Genomic DNA, 20,298 nt, shown 5'->3' on the forward strand with positions numbered 1-20,298 from the left:
TTCTAATTTCTAGGAATAAATAAAGACTCCTATCTCTCCCTACCGTGTGATACATATATATAAATATACTAGTCAGGGGTATGCTGGTAATAAGAAGCCAGATAAAAAAAATAAGGATAGGTTATCTGCCTATGTAATATGGTATTTTAAAGTATTCAAGCCAATTATCTATCTGATAAGTGGACAGTGTACTGACAAGACTGGAGGTAACTTATACTATCCATGAATGAAGACATGCTATATAAATAATTTAGAGGCACCTCAAAATTCCATTTGGCTACTAGCCTCAACCTCCTCTTTTGTTTTTACTAACATGGCTAAGAGAGCACAAAATTGACAGCAATTTTCTTGCTCCTGTGTTAATTTTCAGTACCTGACAAGTTGCAAGGGGAAAAAAAAAAGCCAAGAGTTATTACACTTTCAAATCCATAGAAAGATTCTGAAACTTAGAAACATGCTCCATGTGGAACACATACCTCAACTATGTGGTAGTTCAAGGGGATCTTGTTCTTCCCTGGATAGCTCACCAACTGTGCAGCACTATTGAAAATTTAACTGAAGTTTAGTAAGTATACAAAGATAAATAAAAAAATCACATTAGCAGCTCCAAAAGCACTGTGTTTGGATACAAGGCGAAGAAATCTTTTCTGAAATGCTCTAGACTTCAGGTACTTCACTAGCTATAGCAGAAATTACTTTTGATTACCACAGGAAACTCTCCACAAAACTCCTTGAAAGAGCAAAAGGAGTTTAAGTAATAATATTAAGAAAGCATATTCAGATCTATTAACTTTAAGTGTTTATAGAGTAGAACACTCCCCAAATACTATATTTCTTTCTACCTTAAAAATCTAAACCCAAAGCTTTCTAAGGCTTAAGGAAATACTAAAAATAAACTTTTCCAAAGCTCGATATCTAAATGCTAGAAAACTATTAATATTCTTTTATTCCTCTAACATTCATACCAAAAACAGTTTGTCATTCAATTTGTCCGCTGCATATGGCAAATATTCACACAAAAAAGCCAACATCATGTGCAATTATAAAGCACTATAGTGTTATGAGGCACCTACAGAGACACTATCTGAGTGTGCGAGGGCCTCGAGAAAGCAAAGGAGTGTTTTTAGAGATTGGTCATTTAGTAATAAGACAGGGCATCAGGAAGAGAGGAAGATTTTCTTCTTACACTCTTCACATTTTGCTCTTAACTAAAATCAAAGTGCTACTTTTTCTCCACTCTAAAAGTCACCATGAAAAGAATCTTACCAAGTCTTCCTTTCCTTCCAGTGAGACTTAATGATGCAGTGAAGATTCTCTTCTATTACAAATCTTTCAACTGAATGACTCCCTGGCATTACAGGACCCTGGAAAGAAAAGCAAATGTAGATACTACAAGCTTAGAAAAAGATACTGTCTTTTATTTATCCAACAAATATCTGAGAGCTTATTATGTTCCAGACACTATACTGGGTGCTGAGGATAAAAGTTCAGAAGTGTAAAAACTTCATATTTCAGCAAATTACAGTATCATATTCACTTGTATATATGATACAATTAGAATGGCAGTTGCAGCATTTCTTCTAGTGCCCCTGACACCATACGATCATCATCCATCTCAATTAAATCAAAGAGTTTATATATTAGCTCTATACAGCTTGATTTTAAGATTTTATTTATTTATTCATGAGAGACACAGAGAGGGAGGCAGACACAGGGAGAGGGAGGAGCAGGTTCCCCGCAGGGAGCCCGATATGGGACTCAATCCCAGACCCCCAGAATCACGCTGAGCCAAAGGCAGATGCGCAACTGCTGAGCCACTGTGGAATCCCAACAGTTTTTTTTTTTTTTAAACACGAGAGTAGATTTACGTCCATAATAAATATGCAGAGAGGAAAAATTTTATTTCAAACACTGTATAGACACAGAAAGTCACATATGCATTGAAGATACTTGGGGTGCCTGGGTGGCTCAGTGGGTTAAGCGTGTATCTCTGGCTCACATAATGATCTCAGGGTCCTGGGATCAAGCCCCATATCAGGCTCCCTGCCTAGTGGGGGAGTCTGCTTCTCTCTCCCTCTGCCTCTACCCCCTGGCTTGTGCTTTCTAATAAATAGATAAAACCTTAAAAAACAAAACAGCACTGGGTATTTTTCTTAAAAAACAACCTTATTAATAATAGCTAAAATTATTGAGCACTCGTGTTACATACTATTCTATGCATTTTACATATTAGTAATTCAATCCTCATTAAAACTTTATTTGAACATACTGTTATTCTATTAGCAAACTAACATGGAGAGGAAAATAACTCCCCAATAACTAGGACCTGACTAAATCAGGATTAAAAGCTAAACACTCTTACACTGCATACTGTACTCTCAATCTACTTACACATACTAAACAATCTCTTGCCTAATGACGTAATACCATTCGCTAAATTAAACTGTTAACTTCACTGCTATTGATCCTCTTAGATAATAAACGACTCAAAATTAAAATGTATCACAGGCTAGTTCCAACAAGATTAAGCCACAAGCACAATGCAACACAAGCCCCCTGATAGAACTTTTAGTTGGTCACATACTTCAGGATCATCCGTGTAATCAAACATTCTGAAGATGACCCTTGGCATCGGGTACACTGAATCTTCCGTGTGCGGAGGTGGTGTAAAAGGAGGCAGATTGTGTTGCAATGCTTCACACAGGATGCTGTCAAAGGCAAGATAAGGTCTTAGGATGTGCCGCTCCTGCCAGCGATCCTTTTTCAATTTCTGAATCTGGGCCCACAGGCAATCTAAATACTAAAGACAGATTAATTTTTAATAATTAATATATATATTTGGAGGTCACTTAGAATATTTTGATTAGACAAACCAAAAACATTACCATATAAAATATATGACACAAAAGCTAGTTTGCAATTAAATATGGTACAAAGGAATAGTGCCAAGTCTTTCTTTTTAATTACTTTATAAAGTCTACCTGAGTTTGTTACTGCTTACATTTTCAAACTGGGCATTTAAATAAAAAATAACTATATCTGGAATCTTGCAGAATAAAGAATGCTTTGATTACATTCTAACATTAAAAATCCACTATATGCTAGGGCGCCTGGGTGGCTCAGTCGTTAAGCACCTGATTCTTGATTTTGGCTCAGGTCATGATCTTGGGGTCACGAGATCAAGCCCCAAGCTGAGCAGAGTCTGCTGGAGATTCTCTCCCTCTGCACGCCCCCAGCCTGCTCATGGACATGTTCTCTCTCTCTCTCAAATAATAAATAGATAAGTAAAATCTTAAAAAAAAAAAAAAATCCACTATACACCTAGAGCTATGAGGAGCTGGAACTTTGATATGAAATGCAGAAAACTAGTTAAGGTAATATAAATGGAATGATTTGCATATGCCACAGAGATAAGAATCTACTCAAGAGCTAACTGTGCTTGTATCACAAGAGACTGAGAATCAATTTACCTCTTCTTGCGGATGTGGTTTCTCAGCAGTCCATACTTGTAACATGGGCACATGTGTTTTTTGGCGTCTTCTAATATAAAAATGAAAATCTACACTTAGGTTTTTAACAACATGGAAAGATATTCAATTGCTTCATAATTAATAAAATGCAAATTAAAGCAGCAAAGTAAAATTTTACATCAAATTATCATATTGCCAAAATGTGGACAAATATGCAATTCCAAACACTGCTGGCACAGGGGCTAATTGATCTAATCTCTTTAGAGGAGATTTGGAAGAGTAGAATTTCTTTGGAAGGCGATTTGACTAAGTCTAACAAAACTAAAATTGTTAAGACACTTCAACCCAGCAATGACATTTCTAAAAACTCTCACCCTCCACAAATGTATGTGCACAGTACACAAATACATATACATAAGGATATTCACTGAAACGTTGTTTATAATACCAAAAGACTGGAAATAACCTAAATGTCTACCAAAAGGGACTCATTAAAGAAATTATGGTATGTTAAAAGAGTAGAAATACTGTACAGCTGTCAAAAAGAAAGAGGTATACCTATATGTTTTTATGCAATAAATCCAAGTTATATTAAGTGGGGAAAAAAAAACAAATGAAGAACAGTATGTATACTGGACTATCATTTGTAGAAAAAAAGGGAAGGACATATATTCAAATGCTAGGATATTCATATTCTTTTATTTTTATTCTTTTGCAAACATCTACATTTTAAAAAGAACCAGTATGACTTTCAAAAACATTAAAAAGATTTATCACTTAAAAGTAGCTTAATGACAAAGCAGGTTTTTATCTTTAGATTTCTTTTAGTTCTATTTGTAACTAATTAACAATATCCAAACAGGTTACCTATTAATAGAATATGAAGCTTGTAACAAAGTTATTCTGAAAAAACTTAAGGGGACACAAAATTACCACACTGCTGGGTAAGTGAGTCTAAACCTACGGACAAGCCCTACTATTAGTCTTATACCTAATAAGACAAACAAGTTTTTACACCCACTTCAAAGAAATGGGCAATAGGAGGATATGAGATGTTTTCACTGAAATGCATCATATTATTCAAGAAGTGTGGGTTAGAAGAGCCACTATTTTAAGGACTTGGTTTAGGACTTACATGAAATAAATACATTGTATGTGCTAAATTTCCGTCTCAAATATTGTGATTCAGTAGGTCTGAAGGTTGGGATTGGAGCACATTTAAGTCCTACAGGGAAGTCTTATGCACATTAGGATTTGAGAACCACTGTGTGAGAATAGAAGATATTTTATGACTTTGCCAAAGCAGCTCAAAAGGAGCTGTTACCAACTCCTTTGCACCAGTAAAGTAAGCAAACATTGAATTACCCTGAGGTCTCAGTAAGTTATAAGAGTAGGGGAATGAGGTTACTTAGAGAAAGCCATTAGGAACTCTGCAGTTTATTTGTGAGAAATGAAACTGACATGGTATTACTAACAGATAAGATATAGCACAGTTATCATATCAGTAAGAACAATGAGCCGTGCCCTTACTTAAGATAGCTTTCAGTGTTGGCAAAGATGCGGTCCATCTCTGCATCTTTCTTTTCGTATAACTCCTTTCCAACCCAGGGCAAAGATGACAGAAAGGCATACACATACCAATCTCGCCGCACCTGAAGAATTTTTTAAAAAGGCAAATTTAAAATATGTGCTGGTTAATTTTCATTCATATTGTACTTATATCTGAATGAATTCCTCCATTCCTAGGGAGGCTTTTAATACAGCTTAGGTAAGACACTCCTGGCTCAGTCAGAGCATTTCTACCTCATATTAGTTTAAATTTTATCAGACAGATCAGTGAATTAACATACAGATATCAGAGAACCCACCACTGTGGCAGTTGACTTAGCTTGTAGATATTAAGAATTTATAGTGTGAAAATCTACTGTTATCTTTTGGTTTTGATTACAAAAGGGTTACCAGGGAAAAATTCCTAGTACTGTATGGACAAGATTCAGCATACAGTGTTTTCTTACCTGAGGTACATCTTCTTCCTGAGTTACACTTACAAAATTTTCAAACATAGCAACCATGGATGGGGCAGCAATGACATGACAATTCACAAGATCAGATAAAAAACGGACCTGTTACAGAAAACAATTTCTATTAAATCTAAATGTAATATAGTCACACAATAGACAGTCTTGTAATGATTGAAACTACAGGTCTGAAAAACTATGCCTCAAGACTGAATCTAACCTGCTGCCCATTTTTCTTTTGCACAGCCTGTGAACTAAGAGTGGCTTTCAGATACTCAAATGCTTGAAGCAATCCAAAAGAGTATTTTATGATTTATACAAATTATATGAAATTAAATTTTAGTGTCCACAAATAAATTTGTATTGGAACACAGCAAGCTCATTCATTTATATATTTTCTATGGCTGCTTTTGTTCTACAACAGCACAACTGAGTACTTGTGACAGAAACCGAATGAAGGATGGGAATCTGCATTTACAGGTTCCTATTCCATAGCTACATCAACCTATAATCTTTTCAGCCCTCTGTGAAAAAATTTTCACTGGACTAGAGAAATGGAAGTTTCTGAACAGATATTTGTTGGATGTCCCTTGTGTGCCACTAAGCACTTTTAAAGTTTCTCACAGTCTAGTGGGACAAGCATAATCTCAACCCAAAAGGATGACTTCTTTAAGGTAAATTAAAAAAGTATTCTAGGAACAGTGATAAAGGGAGTAGGGGAAAGCATCATAAAGGAGGAAATACCTGGGCTAGGTCATAAAGGATGAGTGAAGTATGCCTCAAGTGGAGAGTAACAAGAGTATTCTAGGCAGGATTCAAAAAGATGTATTCAGGGATCTGCAAATAATTGTGATACAGCAGGAGGGTATATGGGAAGCAAGGAGAGAGAAAGATTGGGGCAGCCATAAAAGGTCAGCACTGAGTCTGGACTTAATCTTAAGCCTGACTGGTGTTTAACTTTTTTGGTAATATACTCAGTAAAAGACCTTGATCACATACATGCAATTCTAGGTAATATAAATAAACATAAATATCATACGTAAATATATATACTATACACTGGCCCACTGTCAATCTAATATTACATATTAGTAAGGCTTATTAATTACATTTCCATTTAAGATAAGTATTTACTTCCCCTCACCCAGTGAATCATCTTGTGCACAAGATTTTTTTTTTAATTTTTTAAAATTTTTATTTATTTATGATAGTCACAGAGAGAGAAAGAGAGAGAGGCAGAGACATAGGCAGAGGGAGAAGCAGGCTCCATGCACCAGGAGCCCGATGTGGGATTCGATCCCAGGTCTCCAGGATCGCGCCCTGGGCCAAAGGCAGGCGCCAAACCGCTGTGCCACCCAGGGATCCCGTGCACAAGATTTTTAAGACTTTCCACTGTAGAGAATGGAAAGGAACTCGGGTTTGTAATCTATAACCAACATGAGCAGTGAGTTACAGAAAGACCGGTCTGGTGCCACAGTAGGAGTCAGAGTGAAAGACAGAGAGTCTGGATGCAAATGATCAGTTAAGAGCCTGTCTTAAAACATGAGAAGGGAGGGAGTGTTCTGCCTGGCTCAGTAGGGCATAAGACTCTGAATCTTAGAGTCATGAGTTCAAACCCCTCGTTGGGCACAGAGCTTACTTAAAATAAAAGGCACGGGGAGGAAGGCATGAACTATGCTAGTGGTCCTGGAGACAAAAAAAAAGGGACAGGCCAGAGGGAAATTTAGGAGGCAGAAATGACAGGATGTGGGAACTACTTACAGGATAAGGGGGCAAAGGGAAGACAAACATTAATGCTCAAGTCCCTAGATGGGTTATGCAGTAGACAGCAGACCCTGTGTGTGGTTTGGGAAGACAGAATGATACATTTAGGGATTTTTGTAAGTAAGGGACTTTCAGGCAAGATATCTTAGGGCTATCCAGGTAGTATCTGTAATACAGGTCTGGAGCTCAGGAGAAAGGCTGAAGTAGGACATACAGATTACCAACTTGTTAGGAAGGGTCACTCAAATAAAGATGGTTTGTAACGAAATGAGAGAGAAGGAGAATGCTTTAGGAGAGAGTGTTTAAAGTGAAGTGAGGACAGAATCCTGGGAAACACAAAATATAAGGGGTAAAGGAAGATTACCCAGTAAAAAGAGACAGAGAAATAGAAGGGAGGTGGCAGCAGGAGGTCCTGAAACAGTGGTGCTGCAGAAATCCACAGATAAGAAAGTAGTGTAAAGCATCACATGCTACAGAAGGTCAACTAGTATTTAGAGTGAAAAGAAGCCACTGGATTTGGTAATGAGCTCTGTGGTACCTTTAGTGAGAATGGTTTCAGAAGAGCAGCTACTGTGGTGAGAAAGAAAAAATTCCTTGGTTGTAGCTCACTTCTCCCCCTCCAACCCAATCATCATAATATACTAAAAAAGTAACTTACCAAATATACAGCTTCGTTATAGTTGTTTGCTTTCAATGATTCTTTAAGCTGACGAATCATAGCTTCTACAAACTCTCCACCAAAGTTGTAATTCCTGGCATTCAGCAGTCCAACTAATGTTGTATAAATTGTCAACTTCTCAGGTAACAGGCGTGCACTGATTTGAGAACCCAGTACAACAAGAAAACCCCAAAACGACAGTATTATGTTAAGCTGCTCGATTCTATATTATATAAATCTTTTGTCATTTTACTAACTTTGGAACAGGATTCCTTTGAGCTATATTTTTAAAACTATTTCAGAAAAGGCATAAATGTTGAGAAGAATTGGACATGACCCCTGTAATTTTTTATTTTAATTCTAATTAATCCAAGAATTAAAAGTAAAACAACTCTAATTATAAATTTATCAAACTAAAGTAAGTATAATTAATGCTAGACCAGGTTTTCTTCTAATGTATTTAGTGGACTTTAAGAGCAGTTCTACAGAAACTGTTTCCATGGTAAAACATCTGGGGAATGCTGGGTGAAACAAGTTTCTTTAATGCAGAATCATTAAGAGGGAGATGGAACATTCGCCATTTCTAAACTTAGCTAACCAAATGTCACAGGATCAGAATTCCACTTTGAGAAACACTATTTTAGTTGCTTAGAAAAAATTCAGAACTAAAACCACTTCCAGCTAAGTTCCTATCAGCTAAATTGCTGAATGTCAACATGGTACTTGGACATAGTAAGATTTCTTTACACCCCTTTTATCCAAAAGTTGTTAACTATTTCTTTGCAAAGCACACGTTAGAGTGATCAATGTCCATCTGAGAGATGAGAAAGCCTGGATTGTTAATTCCACCACTGGGAGATACTGTTTCATGATTTCATTTGAGACTTCTCCCACTTTAATTTACTCACAGATTAAATAATATTTGGTCTAGTTAACCTAACTCAAAGAAAGATTATGCCTATCAATATCTTTAAAAGCTTCTTCAGTCTTCTGAGAAGAACTATTACGCAAGTGACCAGTTCCCAAGTTTGGCTGGTACTACTGATTAAAAATACACATTAAACTCTATATATTGTATATATCTAAATGCACGTGCTTCAAAGAAACTCTCTGAAATGTGGAAGTGTCTACTTTCAAACTTAAAAAATAGTCAACTCAAATGATTTTAAGGTTCCAAGAAACGAAACATAAGGAAAATGCTCAATGTTAGTCCTATTTATCTCTATGCAAAAGAGTTCACCAAAGGTCACTTTGTCTGTATACATTTCCCATTAGAAGGAAAGCTAATAAAAAATATGGAAAGTAAACATATCTTTTGAACATTCCCAAAGCATTTAAAAGTAGATAATACATTATCACCTGGATTCACAAATCTTTTGCATACATACACTGTACAAAGAAGCCTTAAGATCTTGCTCTTGTAGTTAGGAAGATCAGCTTCTAAAACACCTGCCAAGCCTTCTAGGTTGCTCTCCAGAGAGCAGGCACTCTGTAGAGGACAGCATATTAAATATCTGTTAAGTACTCAGCAATTAGTGAGTGAAAATTTTCTAAGTGGTCATAAAAAAACGTTAAAGCCTTATATGCATAAGGCACTAAGACAGGTTTAGTATAAATCAGTAATTATTGCTCTATAGAAATCCATAAAAAGAGAATAAATGAAATTTTAAAAGCAAGCAGTCCGAGGAAGCAGAGTAAGAATTAGAAATGGAAGGACATCATCTGTTCTCCTGTGTTTCTGCAATTGATTCACTTAACACATGACTCTAAGCAAATTACCACAGGTAGCTAAGACTTGTTTGTTCCTTATTTATAAATTGAGAGGATTATTTCTTAAGGTCTAAGACTCAAATTCTATGAATATTATTAAGAACGTTTAACTCCCAATTACCTGCATCCCAAGGGTTTAATATACATTTACTTTGGGATACAGATGCATGGCAATACAAGTTTCATCTAAAACTTATATCACCAAGTTTTGCTGCAGAAGTGAATCAAGCACAGTCAACTACAATCCTAAGCCCATCAGTCTGTGTCTATCTGGCACATACCTTTTCTCCTACTTTGCATATTAAGGATTCCAAATGATCTTCAGTTTCATTGGCATCCGAGGTCTTTCTCCTTTTGTGAGGCTGTCCTCCTGTTTCAACAATGTAAAAAATTAACATTACATGATGAATCTAATACCACAAATTTTATTTAACTTTTTAAATACTATAATCTCTTTCCTATCAGAAATGCTACTTTTTATACACTTTTTAAAGATTTTATTTATTTATTCATGAGAGATGGAGAGAGAGGCCCAGACATAGGCAGAGAGAGAAGCTGGCTCCCTGCCAGCTAATGCCCCTGATGTGGGACTTGATCCCAGGACCCCGGGATCACAACCTGAGCCCAAGAGAGACGCTCAACCATTGAGCCACCCAGGTGCCCCACACAGGAACTGACCCACCACCTCCCTGATGGGGCTCCATTCACCAAAGGTCTCCATAACCAGGGACACTACAGTTAAACTCCAAGAGGCATTAGTTATGTTCAATTTGGTGTGAATAGTGCCCTACAAAGGCAATGCAGCAGCCCTGTCCACTTCTGGGGATAGGGAGGAACACTGCTTACAACATCCTAACCACTAGTAGTTAGAATACTTTCTGGAACACTCCTGTACTGCTACTCCCATTCTTTAAACTGAATTGTTCACTGATGATATTCAGTTGCTTGGTCCTAAAGTCTCTAAGTGCCAGTAATACTTATTATCCTAATAATGAAAATTATTATGTAAACCAATGAAATATGGGTATAAAACCAAGTTGAATGCTTTGGAAAGACTTGACTAGGCAAAAAAGGGAGGAAAACTTCAGAAGATGAGAATGGGAGCATAAAACATGAGCATTCCTCACTAGTTTCTCAAGTGTCTGAACTTTCAACTCTAATTAATAGCTCTGGTTCTATAGACCATGCAGAATTAGAGTACAGTTTACCTCAAGCAATGGGAATCACAATCAGCAGATATATACTCAAAGAAACAACCTGAACACTTGATCAAATAATCAGTGGTAGAAAAGTACGTTTTATGATTTCCTACTTTACTAGTCTATTCAAAAACCATTATCATTCAAATATTCTTTTTTAAAAGATTTTATTTATTTATTTGAGAGGGACTGAGCAAAAGTGAGCACAAGCAGGGGCATATGGAGAAGCAGTCTCCCTGATAATTAGGGAGCCCAACGGGAGGCTCGATCCCAAAACTTGGGATCATGACCTGAGCCGAAGGCAGATGCTCAACCGACTGAGCCACCCAGGTACTCCTCATTCAAAGAATCTTAAAAAAAAGAAAAAAAAAAAAAAACCATCTACCATACCCAAATCATTACCAATCACCTAACTGTCCTTTTGGTTGTTGAAGAATTCAGGCTGAACAAACTACAAATCAAACTTAGGCACTGGATAGTCTATTACTGTTAAGATTCTTACTATTAATCATCTTTTACCATTTTGTTTAAAACCTTAATATACACACCTTACATCCTTTTGTGGAATAATCTACAGCTTAACAATTTTAAATTAACAATGTTAAGTATGGAACATGATGCTGTTGATAAACACAACGTTGGCTAGTGTCCCAATACAATTCAACTTTGGCTTCCACCAATTAGATTATTAGGACAACATGTGGACAAGGAAGCAAAACTCTGTAGCAGTGCTAGCGATCTGCATTAATAATGAAATCTGCAGTTGGGTACAGGATTACCCAGGAGTAAGTTAAATATAACTTAAATGGTCTCCAGACTTCTATAGCCAAAGGAATAGAGCCATTTTTAGAGAATTCATAATCACCTACTTGCCTCTATAACATCTGGCTTAAAATATGGTGATTCTCATAAAACATAGCACTCTGGTATTCTAAGCTTGGGTGTCAAAAGTCTCTTCAAGGGATGCCTGGGTGGCTCAGCGGTTGAGTATCTGCCTTCGGCTCAGGATGTGACCCCGGGCTCCGGGATCGAGTCCCGCATCAAGCTCCTGCATGGAGCCTGCTTCTCTTCCCTCTGCCTATGTCTCTGCCTCTCTCTGTCTCTGTCATGAATAAATAAAATCTTTAAAAAAAAAAACAAAACAAAAACCCCAAGTCTCTTCAATGACTGAAACGGTCTTCAAGTACCTTAAACTTAAGCTGAATAAAACCAATCTATTACTAACTAGATAGGACCAAGACGGAAGTACTATAAAAGTCCACAGAGTAAAGCACTGTGTGCTTTGACACCCTGACCCTTTAGTTATCATTATGATCTGGCTTAAGTAACAAATGAATATAGTTTTGAGAGGATAATCCCATAAAAAAATATAACATGCATGCACTATGACAGTTGAGATGTATTCCTGGAGATATCTGCCCATGTAAAGTGTACATGTGTGACACGGTGGAATCAGTGACCTTGATTCTCAAATATGCATCAAACCTACATTACAGGATCTTTAAAGGTTCCACCACCCAAACAGCCAACTTTTACACAAAGGTCTTCTATTTGCAGGATGTATTCCCTGAAAAAAAATCCACATATTCAATGCAATGTTTATAAGCTGTCAGCCAGGCTGTTAAAATAGCCTCTCCTAGAGCAGTGGTTTTTAACTGGTGAGATTTTGCCCCCGCTAGGGGCCACATGACGTACATACTGTCTCTGGAGACAGTTTTAATTGTCACAAATGGGGAAGTGCTACTGACATCCAGTGGGTAGAGGCCATGGATTCTGCTAAACATATTACATTGGATAACTCCTAACAACAAAGAATAATCCAGCCGGACATATCAACACTGCCGATGGTGAGCACCTTGGTTCTAGAAAGTAGAATATACTAATAGTATTCTTCAGAAACAGATTATGGTAAGGCTGAAAAAATGCAGATGGCGAAAAACTAGCTGAACGAGAGCAGTTTTTTGTTTTTGAAACTTTAGCCACCATTCTCTCCTTTCTGGCTCATCTACTCCGCCAACCCTTTATCTCACATCCCACCCTTCACATCTTCCCTAAATTAACTCTCCAGCTGGCTGGCTTGTTCCCCAATCTATTTGGAATCATACCCCAGTCTTTAAAGAAACCCTCCCAGACCCTCTTATAACCTAGAAAAAGAGAAAATAATGCTGTGAGAAGGTAGGATTTCTAAAGAAAAACTAGAAAATACAACTACATAGTCCTCCCTAAACTGCAACTCCTATTTTCTCTCTTCCCATTCTGACTGTATGAAAGCACAAGTTTTGTTTGGAGAAGGGGAGGAGGCAGAAAGTACTAAGATAGGCCCCACTCTCACCTGATATTTGAGAGGATATAAAGGAGGGCTGGTAAAACTAGACGCATCTGAACTCACAACAGTAACAGGATATTGAACTCAAAACAGACCCTGGGTATGCAGAGTAAAGCAGCTTCATTAGAATAAAATTTTGGGAATTAGCTAAATGTTTTCATATACCCTCAAGGAAATATATCTAGGATAGCTCCCAAAGAATAGATTTTATATTAAATGTAACTACGTAAACATTTTACAACATAGATTCAGTTACATATTGCCACTTCACTCTGACACCCTTGGCTTATATAGGAGAGAGAAACCAATCTTTATTAAAACCCATTTATGAGGCACCTGGTGGCTCAGTGGGTTGAGCATCCAACTCTTAGTTTCTGCTCAGGTCATGACCTCAGGGTTGTGAGCTAGAGCCTGGCATCAGGCTCTGCAACTCAGTATGGAGTCAGCCGAGATTCCGTCTCTTCCCCTCCCTGCTCTCACATGCACTTATATCTTCTCTTTCTGATAAATAAAAAAATCTTAAAAAAAAAAAAAATCCAGGGGATCCCTGGGTGGCTCAGAGGTTTGGCGCCTGCCTTTGGTCCAGGGCGCAATCCTGGAGTCCCGGGATCGAGTCCCACACCGGGCTCCCTGCATGGAGCCTGCTTCTTCCTCTGCCTGTGTCTCTGCCCTCTCTCTCTCTCTCTCTCTATGTCTATCATGAATAAATAAATAAAATCTTTAAAAAAAAAATTCAAAAACCCTTTGAAAGGATCCTCACATACAAATAACTTTTTCCCTGTAAGGTGATCCTAACTTTATATGGATATACTGTACATCTTATACCCTGAATTATTATAAAAAGCGCACTAACTGGAAAACAAAGACCAACCCTGTAAAAGAGAAAGTAGCAAAACCAACCATACAAAAGGGAAAAGTAGATTTAAAGCAGAAGTGACCATCACACCTGAAACAAACTATACTCTTCCTTCGAGTAACAAATCCCTTCACTTCTAATCATTTTTTCTACAAGTTAAAAAAGTAGTCACAGTCTAAAAGATAAGGCGCTAATTCTAAGTAGCTTAAAAAGGGGGTTAAAATGGGTTTTTAGCAAAGGTATTTGATAATACAAATACTTTCTTAAAAGAACAAAATAATGTACTGAACTGAATGCATATAATGATATTATATGCATTAAAGCTTTGCAGATATTTTTTCCTTTTCTTCAGAGACATTCTTTTTAAAAAATTTTTAAAACAGATTTTATTTATTTATTCATGAAATACACACAGAGAGAGGCAGAAACACAGGCAGAGGGAGAAGGAGAAGCAGGCTTCCCACAAGGAGCCCAATGTGGGACTCAACCGCTGAGCCACCCAGGCGTCCCCCTTCAGAGACATTTTTAAAGGGATTCTAAGAAATTAGTTAGTTTTAGCACTGGACCAGTATCCATCCTTGCTAAATTCCCTTTCAGGATTCCCCTTTCCTTCTCTATAAATTGAACTTCACTCCACCAGCTGAATTTCGTTGGTAGTCTAAGCCTGGACACTCTAGTCTCAACAAAGAGACACAATTTTAAAACTGCCCTCTATGAGCTGATCCTTTGCTACCTCTGTGATCCTAGCTCCTACAACTCCCCCCCAGCCCCACCCCTCTGACTCTGCTACAGGGATACTGGCCTCCTTGCTTTCTGTGAACACCACAGGAATGCTCCGGCCTTCAGTCCTTGGCATTTGTGGTTCCCTTTTCTTAGACTATTGCTTTTCCCCATACAGCCACCTGGTTTGCTCCCTTCCTGCAAATCTTCCACCAGACACCATTCTCAGTGAGGCCTCTCCTGATCAACTGACATAAAACAGTAAATCCACCTCACCTACAGTCTCTACCCCCTTTCCCCAGTTTTATTTTTCTCCATAGCACTTACTACCATTTGATACACTATATTTGATTGTATTCTGTCTGTAAAAGGGAGGCTTGATCTTTATACTGTCCACTACTGTACCGCCAGTAGTTAGGATAGTGCCTGGCACCCTTAAATATTTGTTAAATAAATAATTATATCTTGTCAAGCATATGGAAAGTCATGACAGCCAATGACTGATAAGAGCTGACAATAATCCAGAAATACTCAGGTGTATCTACTTAATTATGACTATCAGAATTCATTTTAAAACAGCCTTCTATAACATTTAAGTGTCTAATATTTCAGATCTTAAAAAGATTAGTAGATGCTTAATTAAAAGATTCAGATCACTGTTTATGGTAAACCCCAGCTGATCCAAATTGTGGCAATTTATCAAAGTTCCAGATTTGATATAGTATCCAAGAGGAACTATATACAAACTGTCCTACTACTAAATTATTCACCAGAGTTAACTTTAATGAACTCATTTTACTTCTTTTTGTCTTATTTTTAGGTTCCTGCATCAAGATCCAAATGGATCATGATTTACTGTCCAGCTAGTATTAAAAGAAACTGTCAAGAGGGGATCCCTGGGTGGCTCAGCGGTTTGGCGCCTGCCTTTGGCCCAGGGCGCGATCCTGGAGTCCCGGGATCGGGTCCCGCTTCGGGCTCCTGGCATGGAGCCTGCTTCTCCCTCCTCCTGTGTCTCTGCCTCTCTCTATGTCTATAATAAATAAATAAATCTTAAAAAAAAAAAAAAAAAGAAACTGTCAAGAAAGTTATGCCACCATCACAATAGCAAAAGCAAAAGCTGTTTTCTACATATTCACATCCAATTCTCCAGGTTGCCCTCTGGAAACATTTTCTCTCCCTTTAAGGGTACCCTAAAAGGGAGAAGAGTGGAGAAAAGAAAATATGAGAAAAGCAAAGAAAACGAGAAGAACTTTAAAAGACTCAAGTTCCCTAAACCCCAAGCAAATTGCATCAGGCATATTAGTTTTTTGTTAATAAAATTCAAAGCCTATGAAAACCGTTTTCTGTGCCCTGCACGTACATCATACACAAAACCTCACACGTTTAAAAAAAAAAATCTAGGCATCCAGCATAGTAATACTTGGGTAGTGAAGAGACCCTGGATTTCCTTTTATCTGAGTCCTGGCACTGCTATGTCTCCATGTGTATTACACTAAAACTCCGGATCCTCAGGCATCAGATAAGGATGAACTAGAATATCCTCTCAAGCCATTCCCTAGCAGAAATCTGATGCTTCAATGTTAAAAGACATGTGATTCTGCTCCTACTCCTAAATGCCCCAAAATTCGAAGACAGGCAAATGTTAGTGAAGAAAATCAATTAAATGAAATTTTTTCTTCCATATTTTTTTCTTATATTGTTGACATGTGCCAGCGTTTGTCACCTCTCAAGCATTAACAGATGCTAAGTAAGCAAATATAACCATGAGATACTTGTTACATGTATTAACTCATTTATGACCCTCACAAAACTGAACAGAGGTCGGTATCCTTACACTTCTACATTACAGACTAAAGTTTCCAGGGGTGCTAGAACCTGGGCAAGATTATGAAGTAATGGTGGAGTCTAGCTTTGAACTTAAATCCTCTGACTCCAAAGTCTGGCCTCTTAACCATTATACCACATCCCTTTTAAAGAATATAGAATATTCTATAACCTGGAACATAGTAACAGAACTACTCAATTTCTTCCTTTTTTGGTGGATGTATGCTCTTGACTGATTCCTGTAAGGCGAGCATATTTTCCTGTTTTTAACCTGCCAAATTATCCTTGTTTTTGTTTTTTTTTTTTTTTTATGGTGGCAATACCGCGATCATCACCCTGGAGTGCAACCATCCAAATCCCTAAGGGCTCTCCAGTTAAGTTTTTCCAGCACCCTTCCCTTTCAACGAGGGAAATAACACTTGCAGCTAATTCGAAATCTACTGTAACGACGTGCATCTGTTTGTTAGTGACCTGAGTGTGGGTAACAGACGGCTTTCTTTCCTTGGAGCATGAAAGAAGGCAAATCTACGGATGACGGATACAGCGGAGCTCAGACTGCGATGCCTCCGATCTCCCCACTCACCGCTTTGTTCCTTCCTCTCTGGGAGCCCTTTCCAGGTGCAGTCTGAGGGTCAAAACGAGACCCTGGGACTAGCGGGTACCTGTCACTGTGCCTAAGAGGCGGCCGCACAGACCCAGGTGTACTGCCCTGCTCGGCGGTACCGAGGACCAAATCCTGAAGACTTCTTAGAGACCAGAGGTCCAGCAGGCCGACGACTAAAGGAGCTGGGCGGAGGGGAGCGGGGCCTTTTAGCAAGTCGCCGGGCCTCATCCTCGCTCCACTCTCCCGGGCTCCCCGAACGCTGCGGGGGTGGGGGGGTGTGCGTGCGTGTGCGTGTGCGGCGGGGGGAGGGCTTCCCATCCTTTCCTCGAGTCCCCGCGATCCCGGCCCCCACCTGGGCGCGGCCTCGGCGGTCGGGCCTTGGGCACTCACCGTCGTTCTCGTCGCTGTGCCGCCGCCGCGACATGCCGCACGCCGGGCGCCGCCGAGCTGAGAGAGGCCGGGCGGGAAGCGCGGCAGGAACTGTCGGGCCGCCGGCCGGTGCGAGGACACAGACGAGGCGCGCGCAGGGGCCGGCGCGCAGGCGCACTCGCTGGCGACGGGTCCCGGAAGCGCAGGCAGGAGAGGCGGCCGGGGGGTGCGGGGACGGCTCGGCGGGCTCGGGGGCCGGAGAGCCGGCGTCTGGAAGCTCAGCAGGCCGAGGGCGTCCGGCTCGCACGCAACCGCCCCCTCGGGCTTCCTCCGCCTCTCTGCAGCTTCCCTCTCCCGCCTTTCGCTCTAAGTCCTTCCGGGGACACGCGGAAAGCACCGCCCCTTCAGCCAGCCGGAGGCGGCCGGTCAGGAGCCAAACCCGGCGGCTGCCGGGCCACCAACGCACGCCGGAGTCCCCGCCTCAACTTCGGACCCGCCCTGGGGCTCAGGACTTCCCGGCGGCCCTTTCGCGTCCGCCCTCGAAGACTTCCGGGGCGAGGTGACGTCTCCCGTGTTCCTTTCTCCGTGAACTCCAGGCGGGGGCTGGTGGAGGTTCTTGGGACGCGGAGCCGTGACGACTGCTAGGCGGAGACGGTTCGATGAAGAAAGATCCAAGGAAGGACCGGGACGGGCGGGTGCGTGCTCCTCTTACTCCCACTTCCGGGCCTTTTGCCTCGTCGGGAGAGCTGGGCGGAGCGATTGGCCTGGCCCGGCGCGCGGGGTGGGGCCGGGCGGGGGGCGGCGCTGCGCTTGCGGCCCCCGGGGCTGGGAGACCGGGTTCCCCGCGCGGTTACCCTGCCCCTCCTCCTCCTCAGTTGTTGCTGGGGGAGGAACAGGTGATTGCTCTAGTAATGTATTCAGTACTCGGCCCCTCTTTACATGTGTGCGAGCGTGACTTGCCCTGAACGTCTCTGATGAGCACCGCGCCTGCTTCTCTGCCTTGTCCGTGGTCGCTGAAATTTCACGCGTCTAACTGGAACCCTTGTTTCATTCTCTTGTCCTAACCGATTGCTCTGTCAGCCATACCCATTTCACCGTCCACCTGATTGCTTCATCCAGAAGTGTAGGTAGGTAGGAGTCATTCTTGGGTCCTCCTTTTCCTTCACTTCCTACCGAACAAGTCTATCTGTAAATCTTGCCAGCTCTACTTGAAAGAGTAATCCAGAATCAGACCACGTTAGGCCTCGGTGTACAACACTCCAGTTACTTTGCATTGCAAATTCTATACCCTGACCTAAAGAATTGTGCTCGCTCTTTTTCTTTCTTTCTTTCTTTCTTTTTTAAATTTTATTCATTTATTCATGAGACACACACAGAGAGAGAGAGAGAGGCAGAGACACAGGCAGAGGGAGAAGCAGGTTTCATGCAGGGAGCCTGACACGGGACCCGATCCCGGGACTCCAGGAAGGCAGGCGCTAAACCGCTGAGCCACCTGGGGCTACCTCTGTGCTCTTTCATCACTGTACTGCATCCGTTCTGACTTTCTTCCTGTTTCTCTAGTAAGGCAAGCTTCTCTCCACGTTTAGGAATTTATACTGTTTCCTTTGCCTCTGCTCCTAAATCTGCATGGATGGCTCCTCGTCGTTTTGGTCTCAACTCAAACATCAGGTCCTTAATGAAATCTTCCCTGGCTACCCAGTCACTGTGTTTATTTCATTCAACAAATATTGTATTTATTGACATTTAGCACCTCCTATATATGCATGCAGTGCTAAGGATGCAGAGGTGAACAAAGGAAAACTCTTGCTTTCTCAGTGTTGGTGACCCATTTAGGAATAAACAGACATAGTGCAATCAGAGGAGTGACCAAAGGGACAGTAGTAGATGAGAGAGGTGGTGAACTTTAGACATCATCAGAGTATGTTGAGAAGCCTTTGGGACTTTGGTAACCTCTATGGGGAGGAGGACAATTAGACTGTTGCAATAATTCAGTTGAGAAATGGTGGTGGCTTGAGTGGGATTGGAAGTTTGTCCATTTTGAGAAGATTTGGCCACACTAATGCTTTTTTTTTTTTTTTAAAGATTTTATTTATTCATGAGAGACACAGAGAGAGAGAGAGAGAGAGGCAGAGAGAGAAGCAGACTTCATGCAGGGAGCCTGATGTGGGACTAATCCCGGGTCTCCAGGATCACACACTGGGCCAAAGGCGGTGCTAAACTGCTGAGCCACCCGGGCTGCCCCACAATAATGATTTTATATTTTATATTTCTTCTGTTTATTAAAATGGGGCTTTCTTGGTTGTTATTTCGTCTATGGAATGGAATTTGCATTTTAGCTCTAAAGTTAAAGGACAAAAAAGAACAAAGTGTTTATAACCAAAGTTACTAGCACACGGCTTGGTTGGCTTGGCTTGTACCTGGTGCTTTTCTGGTATCATTTACCTTAAATGTTTGCAGGGCTTACCCCCTAATTTAAATTCCTGCTCAAATGCTACTGCCTCAGAAAGACTTTACCTACTCTCTGTTTCTAAGTGCCCTGCATCACTCTCTTTACCCTGGTTTTTATCTTCATGGCCCTTTTTCCTATCTGACTTTTTAAATTTAATCAAGATATTCACTTGTAAAAAAAAAAAAATCATTTGTTGATTTTCTGTCTCTCTCCACTGCAATATAAACTTCCAAGAAAGCAGAGACTTTGTTTCTCTCACTGCTCTATTCCC

The 20,298-nt window shown here is 40.3% G+C and overlaps 2 protein-coding genes across 4 annotated transcripts in view; one reads left to right on the forward strand and one right to left on the reverse strand.

Moving 5' to 3' along the window:
- NCBP1 (nuclear cap binding protein subunit 1) overlaps positions 1-18,065 on the reverse strand; it is a 36,885-nt gene extending 18,820 nt beyond the window's left edge. Inside the window, exons 1-10 of the mRNA XM_041762944.1 lie at positions 17,600-18,065; positions 9,962-10,050; positions 9,299-9,399; positions 7,911-8,067; positions 5,486-5,593; positions 5,001-5,122; positions 3,471-3,540; positions 2,585-2,800; positions 1,267-1,364; positions 477-540 (exon numbers count right to left, since the gene is read on the reverse strand). Coding sequence (XP_041618878.1) covers positions 477-540; positions 1,267-1,364; positions 2,585-2,800; positions 3,471-3,540; positions 5,001-5,122; positions 5,486-5,593; positions 7,911-8,067; positions 9,299-9,399; positions 9,962-10,050; positions 17,600-17,633 — 1,059 coding nt within the window. The 5' untranslated portion in view covers positions 17,634-18,065. The remainder of the gene's footprint in view (positions 1-476; positions 541-1,266; positions 1,365-2,584; positions 2,801-3,470; positions 3,541-5,000; positions 5,123-5,485; positions 5,594-7,910; positions 8,068-9,298; positions 9,400-9,961; positions 10,051-17,599) is intronic.
- A 51-nt stretch (positions 18,066-18,116) lies between these two features.
- TSTD2 (thiosulfate sulfurtransferase like domain containing 2) overlaps positions 18,117-20,298 on the forward strand; it is a 36,822-nt gene continuing 34,640 nt past the window's right edge. For 2 of the 3 annotated variants that reach the window (XM_041762947.1, XM_041762945.1), the window contains exon 1: positions 18,117-18,273. The gene's annotated coding sequence lies outside the window, so the exon portion shown is untranslated. Of the gene's footprint in view, positions 18,274-18,356; positions 18,706-20,298 lie in introns of those variants that run through there. The other variant, XM_041762946.1, reaches the window with a different exon arrangement.

The sequence above is a fragment of the Vulpes lagopus genome, chromosome 7 (assembly GCF_018345385.1).
Source record: "Vulpes lagopus strain Blue_001 chromosome 7, ASM1834538v1, whole genome shotgun sequence".
Taxonomy (NCBI): Eukaryota; Metazoa; Chordata; class Mammalia; order Carnivora; family Canidae; genus Vulpes; species Vulpes lagopus.